Source organism: Pollachius pollachius (assembly GCF_949987615.1).
Source record: "Pollachius pollachius genome assembly, chromosome: 2".
In the NCBI taxonomy this organism is placed as follows: Eukaryota; Metazoa; Chordata; class Actinopteri; order Gadiformes; family Gadidae; genus Pollachius; species Pollachius pollachius.
The window spans coordinates 18,439,378-18,457,628 of NC_136935.1; the positions used below are offsets into that span (position 1 = coordinate 18,439,378).

General features: G+C 43.3%; 1 protein-coding gene across 1 annotated transcript in view; it reads right to left on the bottom strand.

Moving 5' to 3' along the window:
• Window positions 1-7,520: 7,520 nt before the first annotated feature.
• The window catches only part of wdpcp (WD repeat containing planar cell polarity effector), a gene marked incomplete at its 3' end in the record, with an annotated part of 53,956 nt that continues 43,225 nt past the window's right edge, over window positions 7,521-18,251 (bottom strand). Inside the window, exons 14-18 of the mRNA XM_079729100.1 lie at window positions 17,414-17,516; window positions 10,810-10,945; window positions 10,354-10,400; window positions 8,090-8,121; window positions 7,521-7,571 (exon numbers count right to left, since the gene is read on the bottom strand). Of these exons, the coding sequence (XP_079585226.1) occupies window positions 7,521-7,571; window positions 8,090-8,121; window positions 10,354-10,400; window positions 10,810-10,945; window positions 17,414-17,516 (369 nt within the window). The remainder of the gene's footprint in view (window positions 7,572-8,089; window positions 8,122-10,353; window positions 10,401-10,809; window positions 10,946-17,413; window positions 17,517-18,251) is intronic.

The following is an 18,251-nucleotide window of genomic DNA, read 5'->3' on the forward strand; positions in this document are numbered from 1 at the left end:
TCCACTTTTTTTTATGCCCCCTTATAGTGTTTTTGTTTTTAAGAACAAAAAAAAGAATTATGAACCATTATATACCAAACTAGTAGCAGGAACCTTGGCCATTGGTACGCCGTCTCCCGATCAGAAAGGGTTGTTAAAAAAGAAAAAGAAAAAAAAAACTTCCCGCGAGGCCCTATGAAGTGAAAAGAGTGAACTTCATCAGGAGCAGCTGCGTGGTTTGCCGGTGAGGAGGAGTGGGGTTTTAAAGCGCCTCTGGGATGACCTGACGTCGCTACTGTTCTCACAACACTGTCTGAACCAAACATCTTTTGATCTCCACCAGCGCTCTGGCTCTCGCGAAGGACGTGCGTCTGGAACGGCGGTAAACGGGCCTCACTCAGTCAGTGCGCACGCGCCGCCTGCACCGCGCGCTCTTTACCTCGACCCTATGAATCATGTACAGTTCTTATGTCTTATTTTAGATGAGAGATTTTAGTCGGCTACGTTAAGGAGCTGAGATATGTAAATATGTATTTGGGTCAGTTACAATGACCACGTTGATTTTGTTTCTGAATTTGAAAATGGTTTATTACGACTTTGGAAAAAAAAAAAAAGGATGTAAATGTCCTTCCCGATAATCTAAAGAGAACAAATTGGCTACAATGTTAAATTTTTACACTTTTATTGATAATAATAAAGAAAAGGGTCCCTTTTTTGGAGTTAAAATGTCTGAAAACCTAAAATATATAAATACAAAATATACTGGAATGATCAGGTACAATGTATTCACTGCTATTAATTAATATTTTCTCAAGACACCTGACTTGGGCAGTGTCAAATGTGATATGTCCTATTTTAACAGCAGCACTTGACTTGATACCGAAGTCAAATCATTTGCAGGAATGTGTTTTTATTATCCCAACATGACAGTGAACCGTTGAATGTATCTTAAGACGACCATCCTTGCATATGTTCACACAATAAAGATCCGTTAACACGTCTTTTTCCTCCGATGACTTGTGTGTGTGTGTGTGTGTGTGTGTGTGTGTGTGTGTGTGTGTGTGTGTGTGTGTGTGTGTGTGTGTGTGTGTGTGTGTGTGTGTGTGTGTGTGTGTTTGTGTGACCCAATTGGAAACGTAGTTTTAGATGAAAGGTGACACGGAGCTTGGTTGCTCTATTAGCGTTAGATTAAAGTGTTCTCATTTGAACTAGTCACACTTTTGTTTAAAGCGTGTTTCATTTTTAATTAACTTTGCAGAACGGGGTAAATGCAAAAGAGCCGTAATCATCCTGACAGGCTGGGGACGTGACATGTACATGTGGGGCGCATTCCCACTTTGGAGAGACACCCTTTTTAATCCTCTACAATTGAAACGCTAACATTTCCCCTCGCTTTGGGGACGACGCGACGTGTAGAGGAGATGCTGCTGGTTGACGTGGCGCCGCGGGGCGTCCCGCTCGAGGCGGGATCGAACCCGCGACTGTAATGATGCGATAATGAGTACCGCTGTTGGCGCGGAGGAGTTGATCCAAAATAACCCGAAAGAATCTCAGCGCGTCTGACGCGCTAATTAGGCGGGTGGGGCCAGGTTAGGGGGTCAAACTGTGTGTGTGTGTGTTTAAGAGTGAGCGCTAGAAAAGGTGAAAGCTAAAAAAAAATGCTCCCGGGCATAAACTGTGGGAACGAGGTGGTTTTTGTTCTCTGGCGTGTAAGGCCTGTGTTTTAGACGTTTTTTTCAGACGGCTGAGTGAGAAGTTGCAGGTGTCTTGGAATAGTTTCCAAACCATTGGTGGATCTATCCTCCAATTGGGATAGGACGGGTCCACCTCGCAGATGAATATAGGTCCACACACGGACGGGCCGATCAGCCTCTGGGTGTATTTGCAGACCTATGTCGAAAGAAACGAGGTGGCTTAACTATAGCCCCTCTCTCAGTGAAACAGTGTGCGTGTGTGCGTGTGCACAGCAGCTGAATAAATAGCGTGCGAAGGAGGACATTACATGTTTGCTTTGCAGCACTAAGACCAACGACACAAACACGGCTGGATTTGTCGAATTTGCATCAAATAAACATTTGCAACCAATCTTGGGAATAGCTTAATGGGTTGTGCATCAACACCTGCTCCTCAGCTCCACGGTGGAAACAATGGACGGAATCAATTAAAATAAATCAATTAAACAACCACTTTTAGGGTTGTTTACCCGCTGTCATAATACCAGAGCCGAGCTGACATCACAGCAGCCATATGTCCCGTGTTTTCCTGATTGTTCTTTAAATCCTATTCCCATTTCCATTATGCAAACTGGAAATTAAAGAAATCAACAAACCACGTCATTTAGCGTTAATGGATTTCCCAAATTTTGAGATCGGAATAATATAAAATGTGTTTGACAGTAATTGACGAAATCCTCCTCAGTTGAATCAGCCTTAGGGCTTACTTAGCTTCAAAAAGTGCTCATATATAATATATAGGCTATATAAGTTAATATGTATTCCCTGGCGATGACACATTGTGTATAAACAGAAAATCCTATAGCAGAAAAAGGCCTATTTATTTTAACTTAAAGGTTACAACTTAAAGGTTATAATAAACCTATACCGATGGAGGCCGTTAATATAGTGCCATTTCTAAGGGTCAGAATAAACTTTTAGAAGTAAGGCCTATCTTAACTCCATGAAATAGCTGAACTAGGCCCGGATTGTAGGCCTCTTTAAGGCCCAACTAGAATGATCCTATCAAAAAAAAACGAAACGAGTCAGATGAGCCACAATAGTCAATAGACCTCATTTTAAAATTACTTTGGAAACAAATGTAGCAAATGTAGTCTCAAGAGATAACTCTGAGATTAATAAAGTCCTAGTTGATGTTGTTCGTCTGCATAGCATCACTCCAATGCGTGGCGATAAAAAAACTCATATATGACATGTATGTATCTATTGCATTGACATAAGTCTTGGTGACTTGAAAGTTAGGAAAGCTTATGAGTTATAATTGTTTTATTTTTTTATTATGCCTAAATCGTCCAGAAACATGCTAGTTAAATATGATTTCGCTCATCTATTACGCATCGTGAACAAGAATGAAAGGCCTGAATAATTTAATTAATTAATTCATATGTTCACACTCACTTATTGGATTTTATTTTTTTTTTAATACACGATGACACCAAGCGTGGTCAAATATCTATAACTATAGATTACAGGTTATTTTGAGAAATCTAACCCACAGAATAGTTCATAAATTTAGATTTTAGGCTTACTTATTTTGTGTGTAATTCTGACAACTCTATATCAATATTGACATGGCAAAAAATGTGTTGAGACTGAAGATCTAAACCCTTTACAAATAACGTATGGTATTGACATTTACCACTCGGCCTACGTTTTTTAATCAAATACTTTAAATGTTCAAGAAAACATCATAAAAAAGAGAACTGCATGTTTTGATAGAAAGCCACTATCCAAGCTCACAAACACAATACGACACATTTACGCTATAATATGATAATGTAGTGCAATAGCTAAATAAGTATCCAACAGCACATAGCAACAAGTTATTGAATTAATCATGCCGACACATTAGTATGCAGAGTTAACGGTGGGGTTGTTAAATCATCTACAGTTGAATGTCAGGGCAGTTCACGGTAGAGTTGAGACTTGTCATGTTTTGGGAAGGAGGACGGAGGAGTGAAAAAGGCAGTGCAGTGGGATCTGATTGGCTGCCGTCGAAGGCTGCCAGGTCCTTCAGTCCTAGCGTGTTGGTGGGGCGGTCTGAGCACGAGAGGAGAGGCATGTAGGGTTGAGCTGGGAGGTCACAGGAAGGTCATGGTTCAGGGTGTAGTCTACACCGCCGTCTCCAGTTTCTGGGCCTTTGTTAGACGAGAACTCGGGATGTGGTTCTACTTAAACGGCTTGGTGTTATTGTTTATTGTTTATACGTTTTGGGAATAGTCGAGGACAATCACATTGGGAATCTGTACACAGACTATAAAGAAGGGTTTGGATGGTTTATTATTTTCCAAGGAACCATTAAACAGTGTTAAGTCTATTGTGAGCCTATCGCTAAGTTTAAGTTACAAAAAAGCCCAACTCGTCCATAGAGCACTGACACGCAGGCCTCCAGTTGTAGGAAACACCATGCAGCCAGCCGTTTCGAGTCGAGTACATCCAAACGCTCATGGGGGAATGGAAATACTATTGGTCCCTATAACAACAGTATTGGAATTGAAAAGTTGAGTCTGGTAGCCAATATAGCCGACCTGGCAGGGAGAAAGCAGCTTAGTCACCCCTATGACACAAGGTACTGTGTGCATTCATGACATTTCAGCGGGGCTTGCCTGGGTTTAGCCAAGCCTAACCCAGCCAAGCGCACCAACCCTCACTGTGGCTCTCTCCAACCAGGGCCACTGACAATATTACCAATGTTGCAGGCGAGCATGTCTCCTGCCAACACACAGTGGGCTGCCGCTCGCCACCACAGTGAAACACTTCCCACTTCAATCCTTTTTCATTATTTGAAAAGGAACGGAATGACTTTCTTTCTTCTTTGAGCACTACCTGTTTACACCTTTTACTGCCATTCTCTGATCTTCATTTAGATCTGTTGCCTCTCAGACAGGAAGGTCTAATTGGGTAAAAAAGGCTCTGTATGATCTCATCTGGAAAGGATCTGGTGGACTTTGGACCACAAGTCACAACTTGTCCCCCCCCCCCCCCAGACCTCTGAGAGGGGCTTAATGGAGCACTATGGGCCTTCAGGCCTCACTGGCCTCCAAGCCCCAGCATCCCATCTGCATGTGGGCCGGCGCCCTGGATGTGCTCTTATTAAAAACGTCTCTATACATCAGGGGAGGAGCCTGCGTCTACCTCGGTGCCCGGCCACGCCCGGAGTGGAGGAGAAACATTCCACAGCCTCTGTGCGATGATGGTCAGCACTAAGCGGGGAGTTGCCTTTTCATTGTTGTTATTGTTGTTTTGGTTGTTCCTGAAATCCGAACAGATGCCTTTTGAAAAGGCATCATTGTTATTATTTGTGAAGCCGGTCTCCTATTTTACCAGCTCTAATAATATGTCTGATGCAGCGTGATTTATCATGACTAAGCTCTATGCCTCTCTCCCCTGCTCAACGTTCTACAGATACATGTTTGATCCTCTTTGTCAGAGTGTAACCCAACATCCAGCAGGAAACGGGGTAACACAGAAATTCAATCGCACCTCAACTCACACATTGGCCTATACTGCAAATCATTGTTTGTATGCACAGTAGCAGAGCAGGACACATTTGACACTGCTTCCATACGTTTTCCTACTAAGGATAACAATTAAGACTATAATATTGGACTACATATAACATAAATCACGTGCGTTTGACACTGAAATAATGGTGATAGAATATATATTAATAGCCAGTCAGGTACTAGATAATGGATGCAAGCCCTTCCCCATGGAAGGACAAAGAATTAACCCCATCAATGCTATGATTAGATCCATGGGGCCAAACTGTGGCCCCTAGGCCTACAAGGAAAGACTACACAGCTGTTGCAGAGAGGAAAAGCCAGATAACCTGGATAATAGTAAGTGCTAGAGGCCTGACTCATTTTCAAATGCTAACAAGGCCGTTTCACAGCCTCGCCTGCTGCGCTGAATGCTAATGCCGCTAACAAGTTTATCTCTCACATTCATCTCAGATGGCAAAGATTTGTGCATAACCCCAAAGCTTTGCAGTAAACCTGCTGGCCACATTTCAATGAAGCATTACTATTTCAGACGTGCATATGTATAGCAAAGCTGACATCATTACGTTAATGTTAACAAAGGACAGTCTCTTATCCTTCAAAGCATTTTGTTTGTCTATATATTCAGAGAGACTAAAACGGTGGCTTGTTCCCCCATCAACAAGATGGGAGGAACTTATGCTCGCCTGTTAAGCAATTTAGCAGTTTTTATTGGAGCCGTCAAGTCAAATAATCGGTACATAATGCAGCTTTGGTTTGCGAGTGATGAGCGTGCCGAGAGAAGCACTAAAGGGCAAGGACAGATGCCACTTCTGCTTCTACCACTGCAGCAGTGTGACTGTATCATCGCCAGGGAAATGTACCTTTTTGATGTCTACACAAGGGAAGTATTAGTATCAGACGGAAACCAAATTCATTTTACTCATCCCTCTCGCTTCAAGGATCGCCTCGCCCCCCCCCAAAAAAACATACAATGATTATTTTTTCTAAAAAGGGGCTAACAAAACAACAACAACAACACCAAACAACACAACAGCATCACAGAGAAAAGCGTCCTCGCTGATCTTCTGTCCATTTCCAAAATCGCTGCTTGTATATTTTTTGGTGGAAATCCTCTTAGAATGCAAAGTAAATAGATTACGATACAGTGAGGGATTAAGGCCCGCGCCGCGCTGTCAGATTAGCGGGTGAGCAGCGGGCGGCGACAGCTCTGACATGGTTATGGCTGCTGTTCAGGAAAGAGGCTCCGCGCTTTAAAGTCGCTGCTTGGCTCCCACTCATGAATAAAACTGCGGCCTGTAATCTCAGCCAACGCACGCACGCACACACACACACACACACACACACACACACACACATTTATATATATACCCACCCACCTACACACAAACATACATATACACACAGACACACACTATATATATATATATATATATAGGCACCCATACATATACACACATGTACACACACATAGGCCTACATATACGCATGTGCACAAATTCACAAATATATGCAGACATACATATACACATACAAATACACACTCACTGATAGACACACATATATATATATATACATATACATATAGCCTATATATGTATGTGTATATGTATGTATATATATATATATATATATATATATATGCATATATATATATATATATATATATATATATATATATATATATATATATATATAAACACACACACTTACATATGCGCAGAAACATAAACACACATATGTCTACACACACGCACACCGACACACACAGAGCTATTATCAGTAGATGGGCCTATTGTAAAGCTAATGTACCTCAGGATCATTCGATTTGACTGCTGATGAAAGAAGAAATATTTGTTCCCATCAGTCTGAATGAAGGACAGACTTTTAACCCTTTCCTGGATTTTGTTAAGGCAAGGCTCAACATGTTTTCCTCTTCCAAAGGTGACGACGTTCCACTGAAAGCACTCAACAAACAGCACAACGCCCCACTGCAAGTTCTTTATTCTGTTGTTAAAATATCTTTTCAAGTGTGAACAATCATCTTCTTGCTTTACAACTCATTTCATTCATGACGTAAAAGTCCAATACATAATCACTGTGTATTATTGTTGAATCTTTTTGCATTGATAAAACAATGGTGTTATCGCCAACATTTGCTTGTAAGATAAAAATGTAATAAAACAATATAGGTGACTCTCTTTGGGCCTGGGTTCTAACCCACTTGTAAAGTGTGCAGCCTGTGTCCTCCAGCTCTACAGGGCAGAGCCACTCTCCTCTTGATGGAGTAACAACAGGTTTGTGTTTACACACGTCCGAGATCAATAACCTGAAGTGTTCCAGGGTCGTCTCTCTTCTGAGGAAGACAAACAAGAAGGATAAAATAAATATTAAAAACATTAGACTCACATATCTATATTAAGCTATAGATATATAGACATATATCTATAGTATCTATACCCATAGTAGTTAACTTTCCATTTCCTACAGTATGTAAGAAATGGAAAGTAGTTATAGTGAGTCTTATATATCTATATCTTAATATAGATATATACATCTTAATATAAATCCGTAAACTAGCTTTTCTTGATGAAATATGACATATGACATCCATGTATTCATGCTATGCTAGGTTATGTGATAATAAACCTATCATTATACTACCATACATTATATTGCATTGTTACACTAAACCAGCCCCGACCAGGTACTGTGCTGTGCTACGTTATACATATCATATATATCATGCATAATATATTATTGTGTACTGTACAAAATACAAGCTTTGTATACTATGGGAGGATTGAGAAGTTATAGAGAAGGGAGGTTTTGTAAATAGTATATACTGTATATAAAGAGAAGATATTGACTTACACTGAGTTCATCCTCATCCATCTTGATGGTTCCTGCTAAGACAAACGCTCATGTTTACTACACTTGACACTTGGACCGTTTAGGAGCTAACAAAATGCCCTTCAGCACATCTTATACACACATACATATTCAAGCACAAACCAATAGATAATGTAGTTACACATAACTTACGATTATGTAGGCAAACCCACACGTGCACACACGCACACACACAGACACACACACACATACACGCAAACATGCACACACACACACACACACGTGCCACATTTAGTGGGGTTGCCATGTTGCCTCCATCCTATATGTCAACCATGGTCCGCCTGGTAGATCGCTGTTGCTCTAAGCCTTATTTTAATAAGGTTATGATTGACTTTAAAACCAGCGGGGATACACTGCTTGCATTTGATATAAAGTGATGCAAATTCCCCTCAATAGCCTACAGTCCGGATTATTAAATGACCGAACGATCTTGTAACAAGACAATTGTTAATCGCCTGAAAAATTGAATTATTAAAATGTTTCCCTAATGAGTTTCCCCCCTTCCTAATGACCAGTTAGTCTTTCCATATCTCTGGAAGTGAGAGCAGAGACTCCAGGCTTTCTTTGGAGGTTAAGGCAGAATACATGTCGCCAGTGAAAGACTTTAGCACCTCATACACTTTAGAGGAACATGACCAACATCAATACATCATATTTAAAGTTCATCACATTAAGCCAACACCAACTGTCAGCATATAGAAAACTGGTATGTATGTTAACTAAATATTGTAGCTATCCTAGGTATCCTATTGTGTATCCCAAATAACATCTGTCCACAATACTGACTAAACGCTATTTTCCATTCAAACTGGCGTTTTCACCAGTGTTTTTTGAATCACTGTACAGCCAACTTGAAATGGCAAAAACACGCACACACACACACACACACACACACACACACACACACACACACACACACACACACACACACACACACACACACACACACACACACACACACACAGAGACCTGCTTGACTCCATCCCCGTCTTGTGTGATTGTTCTCTCGAGCAACCCTGTGGACCAATCCCAGTGTACAGTTTAACATTTGTTGAATATATTTGACAAAACATAAATATATATCTCATCTCCCTGTCAGCTGAAGAGCATTCTGTGTCTAATCACTACACACTGATTAACTGCTTTATGAATGTACACATGTACTCCCTAAGTAAATACTACTAACTTGAACCTTCTTCCAACAAGTACTTAAGCGTTTTACTGCTTTAAGCATCAGAAGGCAGTTCCAGTTTGTTGGGACTATTCAATCTATTTTAGGGTCAATGTAGGGTAGAGAATTTAGTTAGGAAGCATTGTCATGTTTGGTAGGGTTAGTTAGTGTTAGACAGTTTCTTAACTTCCAAACAACAATCGATAAATCAAACTATGATTCATCAAATAAAACGATTGATTGGCCACATCTCTACATCTCCATGCTCATTGGAAACATGAGAATGTATATCAATTGAATGCATTGAAACCTCTCCCCTTTTAAGGTAACTAGTCATATTTGCATAACAGGCATGGTTGATCTATCCCCCCCCCCCCCCCCTTGCCCCACTCAACAACAATAAAACACAGAGATGGATTTGGGAACACCACATCTGAGAGGAGTCCTCCAAATCCGCCATTGTGCTCATCTTGATTCTTCAGTCTTTCTCTTTCTCCCCCCTTCTCTCTTTGCAAGCCCTGGGAGGAGGGGGAGGGCTTGGTGTTATAATGCCAAGCTCTCTGTCGGCTAAGCTGTTGCTGGCTCCACATAAGAAACAATGAAACTTCATCGGAGACCAGATTACCAAGTGGAGCGGTGGAGAGCGAGGGAAGCACCCAACTCTCCAAAGGATGAGGCAAATCAAATTCACTTCTTCTGCTTTTTTCTCGCTTGTTTATTATTGTCTGCCTTCCTTTCTTGTTTGTTGTCATTATCTACGAGTGATAGCCCTTCAAAGATGCTGTCGGCTGGACGGCCGGCAGTGAACACTCTCTCCTCTGTTCCCCACTCTTTCTCTTTCTCCTCTCTTTCTCTGGCGTCTTTCCCCTCTTTCCCCTCTTTCCTTCAGATATATTGTTTTAGGAGCACAGCTTAAGTGAGAGCGTCCTGCTTGCTGTCTATCTCTGTCTCTCTGGCCCTGCAGTGTTGCAATGGGCTGATAGAGAGGGATTTGAGCGAGATGAAGCAAGCTTAGGGAGAGGTTTGGCCAGGGTCTGCTGTTATACTCATACACCCGTGGAAGAGCCTGGGAGGACGCAGAGAGCCAATGGGCCGTCTGATCTAATGCACACAAATCCCACGTTAATACACTCTTATAAGTCTTATTTTATTTGGCCTACGAGGAGGGGGCCTCCCTGTTCTTTATCAACAATAACTCACACATTAGAGGCAATGTTTGTGTGTTGCTGAGTGTGTGTGTGTGTGTGTGTGTGTGTTACAGCCAGAGAGATACATATTTCTTTCCTTTTTGTCAAACTATTTACGTTATATGATCAGCCTGGAAGAGCTTCACTCCAGACTGATATGGATGGGTTGTGTGTGTCTGTGTTTGGCCTCTATATTGACACTACAAATGTCAGGCATATGCTTACAAACCCAAACAGACAACAGCAAATATCTCCAGACAACTACAGCTCTGTGCTCAAACATTGCATCACAAGGACACACACACACACACACACACACACACCGTGCTGTGGGAGGGAGCAGAAGAGCTGGGTCGGTGGCTTCCTTGTCCCTCTCAGTCTGTCTGCTGATTGGTCGGTCTGTGTGTCTGTCACTGAGGGACAGGCTACACATCCCGCTCCTACCTCTTGAAGACTCTTCTGGAAGAGATCAAACATACACAAAATGACGTGTGACATGACACTCAAACCAAATATTAAGAGAGGCAGAGAGGCAGAGAGAGAGAGAGAGAGAGAGAGAGAGAGAGAGACCCTCCCCCTAACATATAGGGGGAGGGTATTAGAGAGTAACATAGAGAGGGAGGGAGGGTAATAGAGAGAGTAACATAGAGAGGGAGGGAGGGAGGGTAATAGAGAGTAACATGGGGGGGGGGGGTAATAGAGCAACATAGAGAGGGAGGGAGGGTAATAGAGAGTAACATGGGGGGGGTAATAGAGTAACATAGAGAGGGAGGGAGGGTAATAGAGAGTAACATGGGGGGGTAATAGAGTAACATAGAGAGGGAGGGAGGGTAATAGAGAGTAACATGGGGGGTAATAGAGTAACATAGAGAGGGAGGGAGGGTAATAGAGAGTAACATGGGGGGGGTAATAGAGTAACATAGAGAGGGAGGGAGGGTAATAGAGAGAGTACCATAGAGGGGGAGGGTAATAGAGAGTAACATAGAGGGGGAGGGAGGGTAATAGAGAGTAACATAGAGGGGGAGGGAGGGTAATAGAGAGTAACATAGAGGGGGAGGGAGGGTAATAGAGAGTAACATAGAGGGGGAGGGAGGGTAATAGAGAGTAACATAGAGAGGGAGGGAGGGTAATAGAGAGTAACATGGGGGGGTAATAGAGTAACATAGAGAGGGAGGGAGGGTAATAGAGAGTAACATGGGGGGGGTAATAGAGTAACATAGAGAGGGAGGGAGGGTAATAGAGAGAGTACCATAGAGGGGGAGGGTAATAGAGAGTAACATAGAGGGGGAGGGAGGGTAATAGAGAGTAACATAGAGGGGGAAGGAGGGTAATAGAGAGTAACATAGAGGGGGAGGGAGGGTAATAGAGAGTAACAAAGAGGGGGAGGGAGGGTAATAGAGAGTAACATAGAGAGGGAGGGAGGGTAATAGAGAGTAACATGGGGGGGTAATAGAGTAACATAGAGAGGGAGGGAGGGTAATAGAGAGTAACATGGGGGGGTAATAGAATAACATAGAGAGGGAGGGAGGGTAATAGAGAGTAACATGGGGGGGTAATGGAGTAACATAGAGAGGGAGGGAGGGTAATAGAGAGTAACATGGGGGGGTAATAGAGTAACATAGAGGGGGAGGGAGGGTAATAGAGAGTAACATATAGGGGGAGGGTAATAGAGAGTAACATAGAGGGGGAGGGAGGGTAATAGAGAGTAACATAGAGGGGGAGGGTAATAGAGAGTAACATAGAGGGGGAGGGAGGGTAATAGAGAGTAACATAGAGGGGGAGGGAGGGTAATAGAGAGTAACATGGGGGGGTAATAGAGTAACATAGAGAGGGAGGGAGGGCAATAGAGAGAGTACCATTGAGAGGGAGGGTAACAGAGAGTAACATAGAGGGGGAGGGTAATAGAGAGTAACATAGAGGGGGAGGGAGGGTAATAGAGAGTAACATAGAGGGGGAGGGAGGGTAATAGAGAGTAACATAGAGGGGGAGGGAGGGTAATAGAGAGTAACATAGAGGGGGAGGGAGGGTAATAGAGAGTACCATAGAGGGGGAGGGATAGTAGGAGGAGAGGAGGTGGAGAAGTGCATCTTGAGATAAAGCGCTCGTCTCTTCTTCCGTTGAAAAGACCCTGAAGTCATATCAGGAGCCAGGAGTGTGTATGTGTATGTGTGTGTGTGTGTGTGTGTGTGTGTGTGTATGTGTGTGTGTGTGTGTGTGTGTGTGTGTGTGTATGTTTGGTTAGGGGGGGGAGGGTGTCATAGCAAAGCAAAAAAAAAAAAGACAGATGGAGAGACAGAGGCTTTCTGTCACAGCCATTTCGCCCGCCCACCTCACACACATCCGTATCGACACACAGAGAATCAGGATTTGGCACTGGTACCAAAGAGATTGCTGCAATGCCAAAATGAACTTATTGTGAGTGCATTTGTATGTGCGTATATGTGGGTCTGTGTATTTATGTCTGATTATATATCCTACTGCTCTATGGGCACAGGAAGAAACTGTGTGATGCGTGACAGTCCAATGCCATGTAAACACCTCATCTCTTTGCTCGGATTCTAAGGCCATCCAAAAAATCCTAATTGTCTTGGTTTTCATCAAAAACATATATTTGCATAATATTATATACATAATATTGGATTTGCAGTTATATGCATTGTACCTCTATTGTAGTTGATCACTTTATCTAAACCAAACATTGCATCAGCAGGTAGGGGGTTGCGGCAGTGGGGGTTGAACCCAGAACCTTTGTGCACCCTATAGCCACTAAACTACCCTGCTTTAAGACGGCGGGGGTATAATTGTTTAAAGAACCTCATGTTCTGGTACACAATGCCACGGTATAAGGGTATGGTGCTGAGTGGAGGTCGAAACCCTGATCACACTAAACTGGTCCCACCAGGTTGGAGACGGTGTGTATTTTGGAGTTTGTGTTAAGCCTGTGAGAGAGCACACTGATCTGGCAAGCAGCCCATCTCAACACCCATGGTCATGCATCATTTTTAAATTATATGGAATATGTCTTCAAGTGTGTGGGAGTGTATGTGGAAGAAGCTACTGCGTGGCTGTCCTCTTTGGCGTTGGGAGCCCTCCGATTGGTTAGAATATCCCACAGAGCCGGCGAGGGAACACAGACACTGTTCAAAGACATCAGCCGTGGATCACAAGATCAGCTTTCACAATTTGGAGGGCCTTTTACTCGCTCATTTCTGGACAGTAAATCATAATCAAATCATACTGTATGTTTATGGTGCGTCTTGGGTGTGTGGTGCGTTGTTTACTTGCCTGCAAGCTACAAGAGCGTTAACATTTGTACAAGAAGAGGGACAGGATGGGCGGGGCCTCTGAAGAAAGGTCGCTTTGGCGATGCTGCTAAATAAAAGCACACACACACAAACACACACACACGCACGCACGGACGCAAGTACGCACGAACGCACACACAGTGGATCCTTGCCAGTAGGCCCTTGCAGGTACTCCAGCGGCCTGGCGGGCTCTGCTGGAGATCTCAGGGCCCTAACTCTCCTCTAATTGGCCCATTGATCCATTAGCATCTCCTTATGTGCTAGCGAGGTCGTGTCGCCTCCCGACAATACAAGCACTGCCTCCCTCCCTCCCTCCCTCCCCTTCTAACTTCTCTCTCAGCTTAATTTCTCCCCTTTGCCCTTTTATTTTACTTTCCCCTACCTTTCCTTGTCTTGCCCTGTGTATTATCTCACTGGTGGGTCCTCTCTTCTCCTCTCCTCTCCTTTGTGGGTCTCTGAGGGGCTTGCGGTCCAAGGATAAAGCGTGCTCCGGGGTAGGAGGGCATCCAGGACATAATTAAGAGGCTTATGAGGGAGGAACAAGCATCTGCTAGTGGCTTGTTCTTTGCATTGCATTATGAATAGAAATGTTTTTTTTCTTCATAATCATAATAACAATTCCAAGGAACACCCAGTGACTACAAGCAAACATGCCCAGAGGAGACAAAAGAAATGCTAAAACACATGCATAGAACCAACAATGCCTGAGGTGTTGACCTTATATTTGGAGTGTAAGTATCTCTGTGGTCTCAGACACACGTGCAGAGTTTTAAGTCTCTTTGAAGGACTCATCAGACATGTTCTCCGTCTCCGTCCATCAGAAATGCTAATGTATTTCGTTCGGCCGCTGGCCTTTGAAGCATCTGAGCAATGAAATGTGTTTGTGTGCGCTCAGTGGTATTGAAGCTGACTGGTATGTGTGTGTGTGTGTGTGTGTGTGTGTGTGTGTGTGTGTGTGTGTTTGTGTGTGTTTGCATACATGTCTGTGTCCGCATGTGTTTGTGTGTGTGCAAGTGCAAACGTGTGCTATTGCATACGTGTATGTATGTGTGTGTGTGTGTGTGTGTATGTGTGTGTGTGTGTGTGTGTGTGTGTGTGTGTGTGTGTGTGTGTGTGTGTGTGTGTGTGTTTGCGTTTGTCTGTGTTAACATACGTATATGTGTGTGAATGTGAGTGGGGTGTGTGTAGGTCTGATCCCCTCTGGTATGTGCCCTCCTGAGTGTGTGTCAGAGGGCAGGAGATGTCGGAGGTTCAGGCTATGACTGGGCTTTTGCAAAAAAAAAAAAGTACCTTTGAACCCAAACATATTTTACAAATATTTCAAACATGTGTCCTAGTACCCACACACACGGTTTGTTAACTGTATCATTGTTTTACAGGCCAGGCTTCTGCCAAGCACAGAATGTACCATCTATCATTCTGCTTCTAGCAAGGACAACCATTTTGCTCAAACGCAGCATTGAAGTCTGTTTACAAAGTGATGCTTGTTGTTGAGAGCAAATGCATGAGGGTTTCTGATCAACCATCATAAGTAAGAAGAACCCCATACAAAGAAAGAGCTTCTGCGGTCTAATCCACTGCTTACTCAGTCCTCAATAAAGCCTTATCAGATCACAGGATAAAAACACAGTCAAAATCAAATAGATAATGTAAGGTTAACTTTGATGGAGCGGAAAATATCCTTATTATTCTGAATCATGTTAAGTCATTATGGTTGACTATTGTGATGACGCCAGCATTTACACCTTGGCCATAGGTCAATAGGCCCTTTAAAAACTAGGAGGGATCAGTTATCAAAAATCCAGAAAGACTCACAAGTAAATGCAGCACACGTTCAAAAGAAGGTATGGCATAAAGCACAAGAGTTGTGACTTCAAGTATGGGAGCCACTTGTTTGTGGGTTTTGCCGCTCCACACAGATGCAGCAGTGAGTGGTTGTCAGAGGCCGGCCCTCAGAGGCCCTGGTGCCCCTCAATCAGAGGGCTCTCCACAGGGAGCTGTCAGTGGGTGTCAGTCGCACAGTGAGCTGTCTTCCTGCATACATCTGTGCACTGCTACATGCCCCTCATTAGAGCCTGACCCAGACTGCATTTTAGGGGCTGATGATGATATTAGTATGATTTTTTTTTATAGATATCGATCGGCTGATATTCAAAATATAGATCTATAGACCATTATTTGATATACATATATCGATAAACATATTATATTATTTTTATATATGTATATATTTGCTACTCACCCTCCAGTAATGCTTAGGGCCGCAGCAACATCCCATTAAAATCATGAGCTAAAGGAACCAATTAACTGAATTGGGAGGAGCTACTAACCTTCACAGAGATCATGATATAAATCTGTTGGTGTTTGGAGTGTACGTGGAGGTGCTCAGTTTAAGCATTTAGAGGTTCAACCACTGCAGTAGAGGATTTATATAGCGGTTATTACATTTATAGATAAACACCATTTCAAAAGGTTTGATATCAGTGCATATCGGCAAACATATACCCCGATACTGATATATATTTGATAGGCTGATAAAATCGGCCAACCGTTATCGGGCTCTACTAGACATTGCTAACAACAACAACAATGTCCACGCTACGCCCTGATATATGTAAAAACATGGATTTTCTGTGCATACTAGCATTTTCGGCGGCGGTAGAAGAATGTAGCAGATCACATGACTATCAGACAGAAATATAATTTGTCAGAATGTGAGACGGGTGTTTTGAGATGGTCCACTGCGGAGAGTCATCAGGTTCCAGTGGTCACCACCTCGTAGCTTCTAGTGCGCTCATGATCTATGAAGCCACTAAACCCTAAGAGCTAAACTAGACGGTCAACTTGTGACTAACTGACCCCCTGAGACTAAACCCTGTCTATGATAGGCCAGTGATGGATGGCCTTATTTAAGCCCTAGCACGGCACCAGGCTGAACACCGTGTGACCAGGAGTAGACTCAAGTCCCAGTGGATGGCTCAATATTAGTGTTGTCAAAAAGAGACATTTTTCAATACATATCAATACTGAATGTTTGAGACAGTTTAAATACTCAATGTTTGCAGTATGGATACACTGGTACCATTCTTCCCTTTGGTGTTGAAAATTGTGTTTTAAATTTTGATATTTTTCAAGGTATTGTATGGAAGTTAAAAAAGACTACTTTACACGTCTGTTAGGTCCTCATGTCAGCCCTCATAAGGACCTGGCAGCGCGGTATAGATGACTTTCATCTGCCTTTCATTCCGGTTTGTCCATCCAAAGGAATGAGAACCAGGGTAGGACGTCTGAACATGAGGAACAACCCAGCCCAGAGGTCCAAGGGAGGCACAACATAATCAAGTGCCTCTCACAGTCCCAAGCTCACAAAACAAAAGGCCTCCTCTGAGCTGCCACACATGATGGCTGTGGCAGACGTCCCGGTGATTCAGTCTCACGCACAACACCCGGCCTTAACTCAGGACTCTGGGAATCATTGGTGCTATCAAATCAAGGCAAGGGAAAAAAAAATGGGGGGGAAAAATAAGATGTTTTTCACAAAGTCAAAAATATTGGTGTCAGGAAGATAAGGGAGAGATAATGTAATGGAAGAAGAAGAGAGTCCAAACGGAGACGTCCTTACCAGCGGCGGCGGCGATGGCGGGAAACTCCGCCTCGCGGGCCTTCCTCCTGGCCGCGTCCGCCAGCACCATCTCGCCCTTATCAACGGCCACATAATAGAGATCCTTTGAAGAGCGGGAATAAAGGAAAGGCACGTGAATGCTAATCTAAAACGAATCTAGGCTCCTGTGACAATATTTTTTTCCATCTTTTTTTTTCTCTTCTTTTGGGGTGGGGGAATGGGGGGGGGGGGGGGGGGGGGGGGGAGTTGGGGTACGGTGAGGCTTGTTTGACAGAAGAAGGCAGAAACAGATAAAAACAGGAGACATTTGAAGCCCTCACATCAGAAAAGCCGACCGGTCGGATCCAAATAAGGAAAAAAAAAAAGAAAAGCTGAAATCAGTGCCCCCCGTCTCTTCCACCCCCACGTGCACACCCTGGGTTTGAACTAGGGAGAGGGGGGGGGGGGGGGGGGGGGGGGGGGCTGTTATCAGACACATTTCAAAAGTAGTAGGGGGGGGGGGTCAGCTTTCCGGAGACCAACGGTTATTTTGCTCAAACTCAGCAGCTGCCATTCAAGTCAAACTCTGTCCCAGTAAGAAGGACCAACATGCTTTAGTGGTATTCTGAACGGCCGGCAGGAAGACCAGGAGAGAAAGCGGGGGTCAGTAAGGCAACGACGACCCGGGAGGAATCGTGTAAATCAAACTATCACTCACCACACTAGGAAAATGTAGGTCCTGAAAAATTCACCAATTTTAAATCTATTTAAAATACATTATACTAATTAAAAATGTACTGTATAATAGACGATAGATACATATTAAGTTTCTGTATCCTCTGTTTTAGTTTAAAATAGT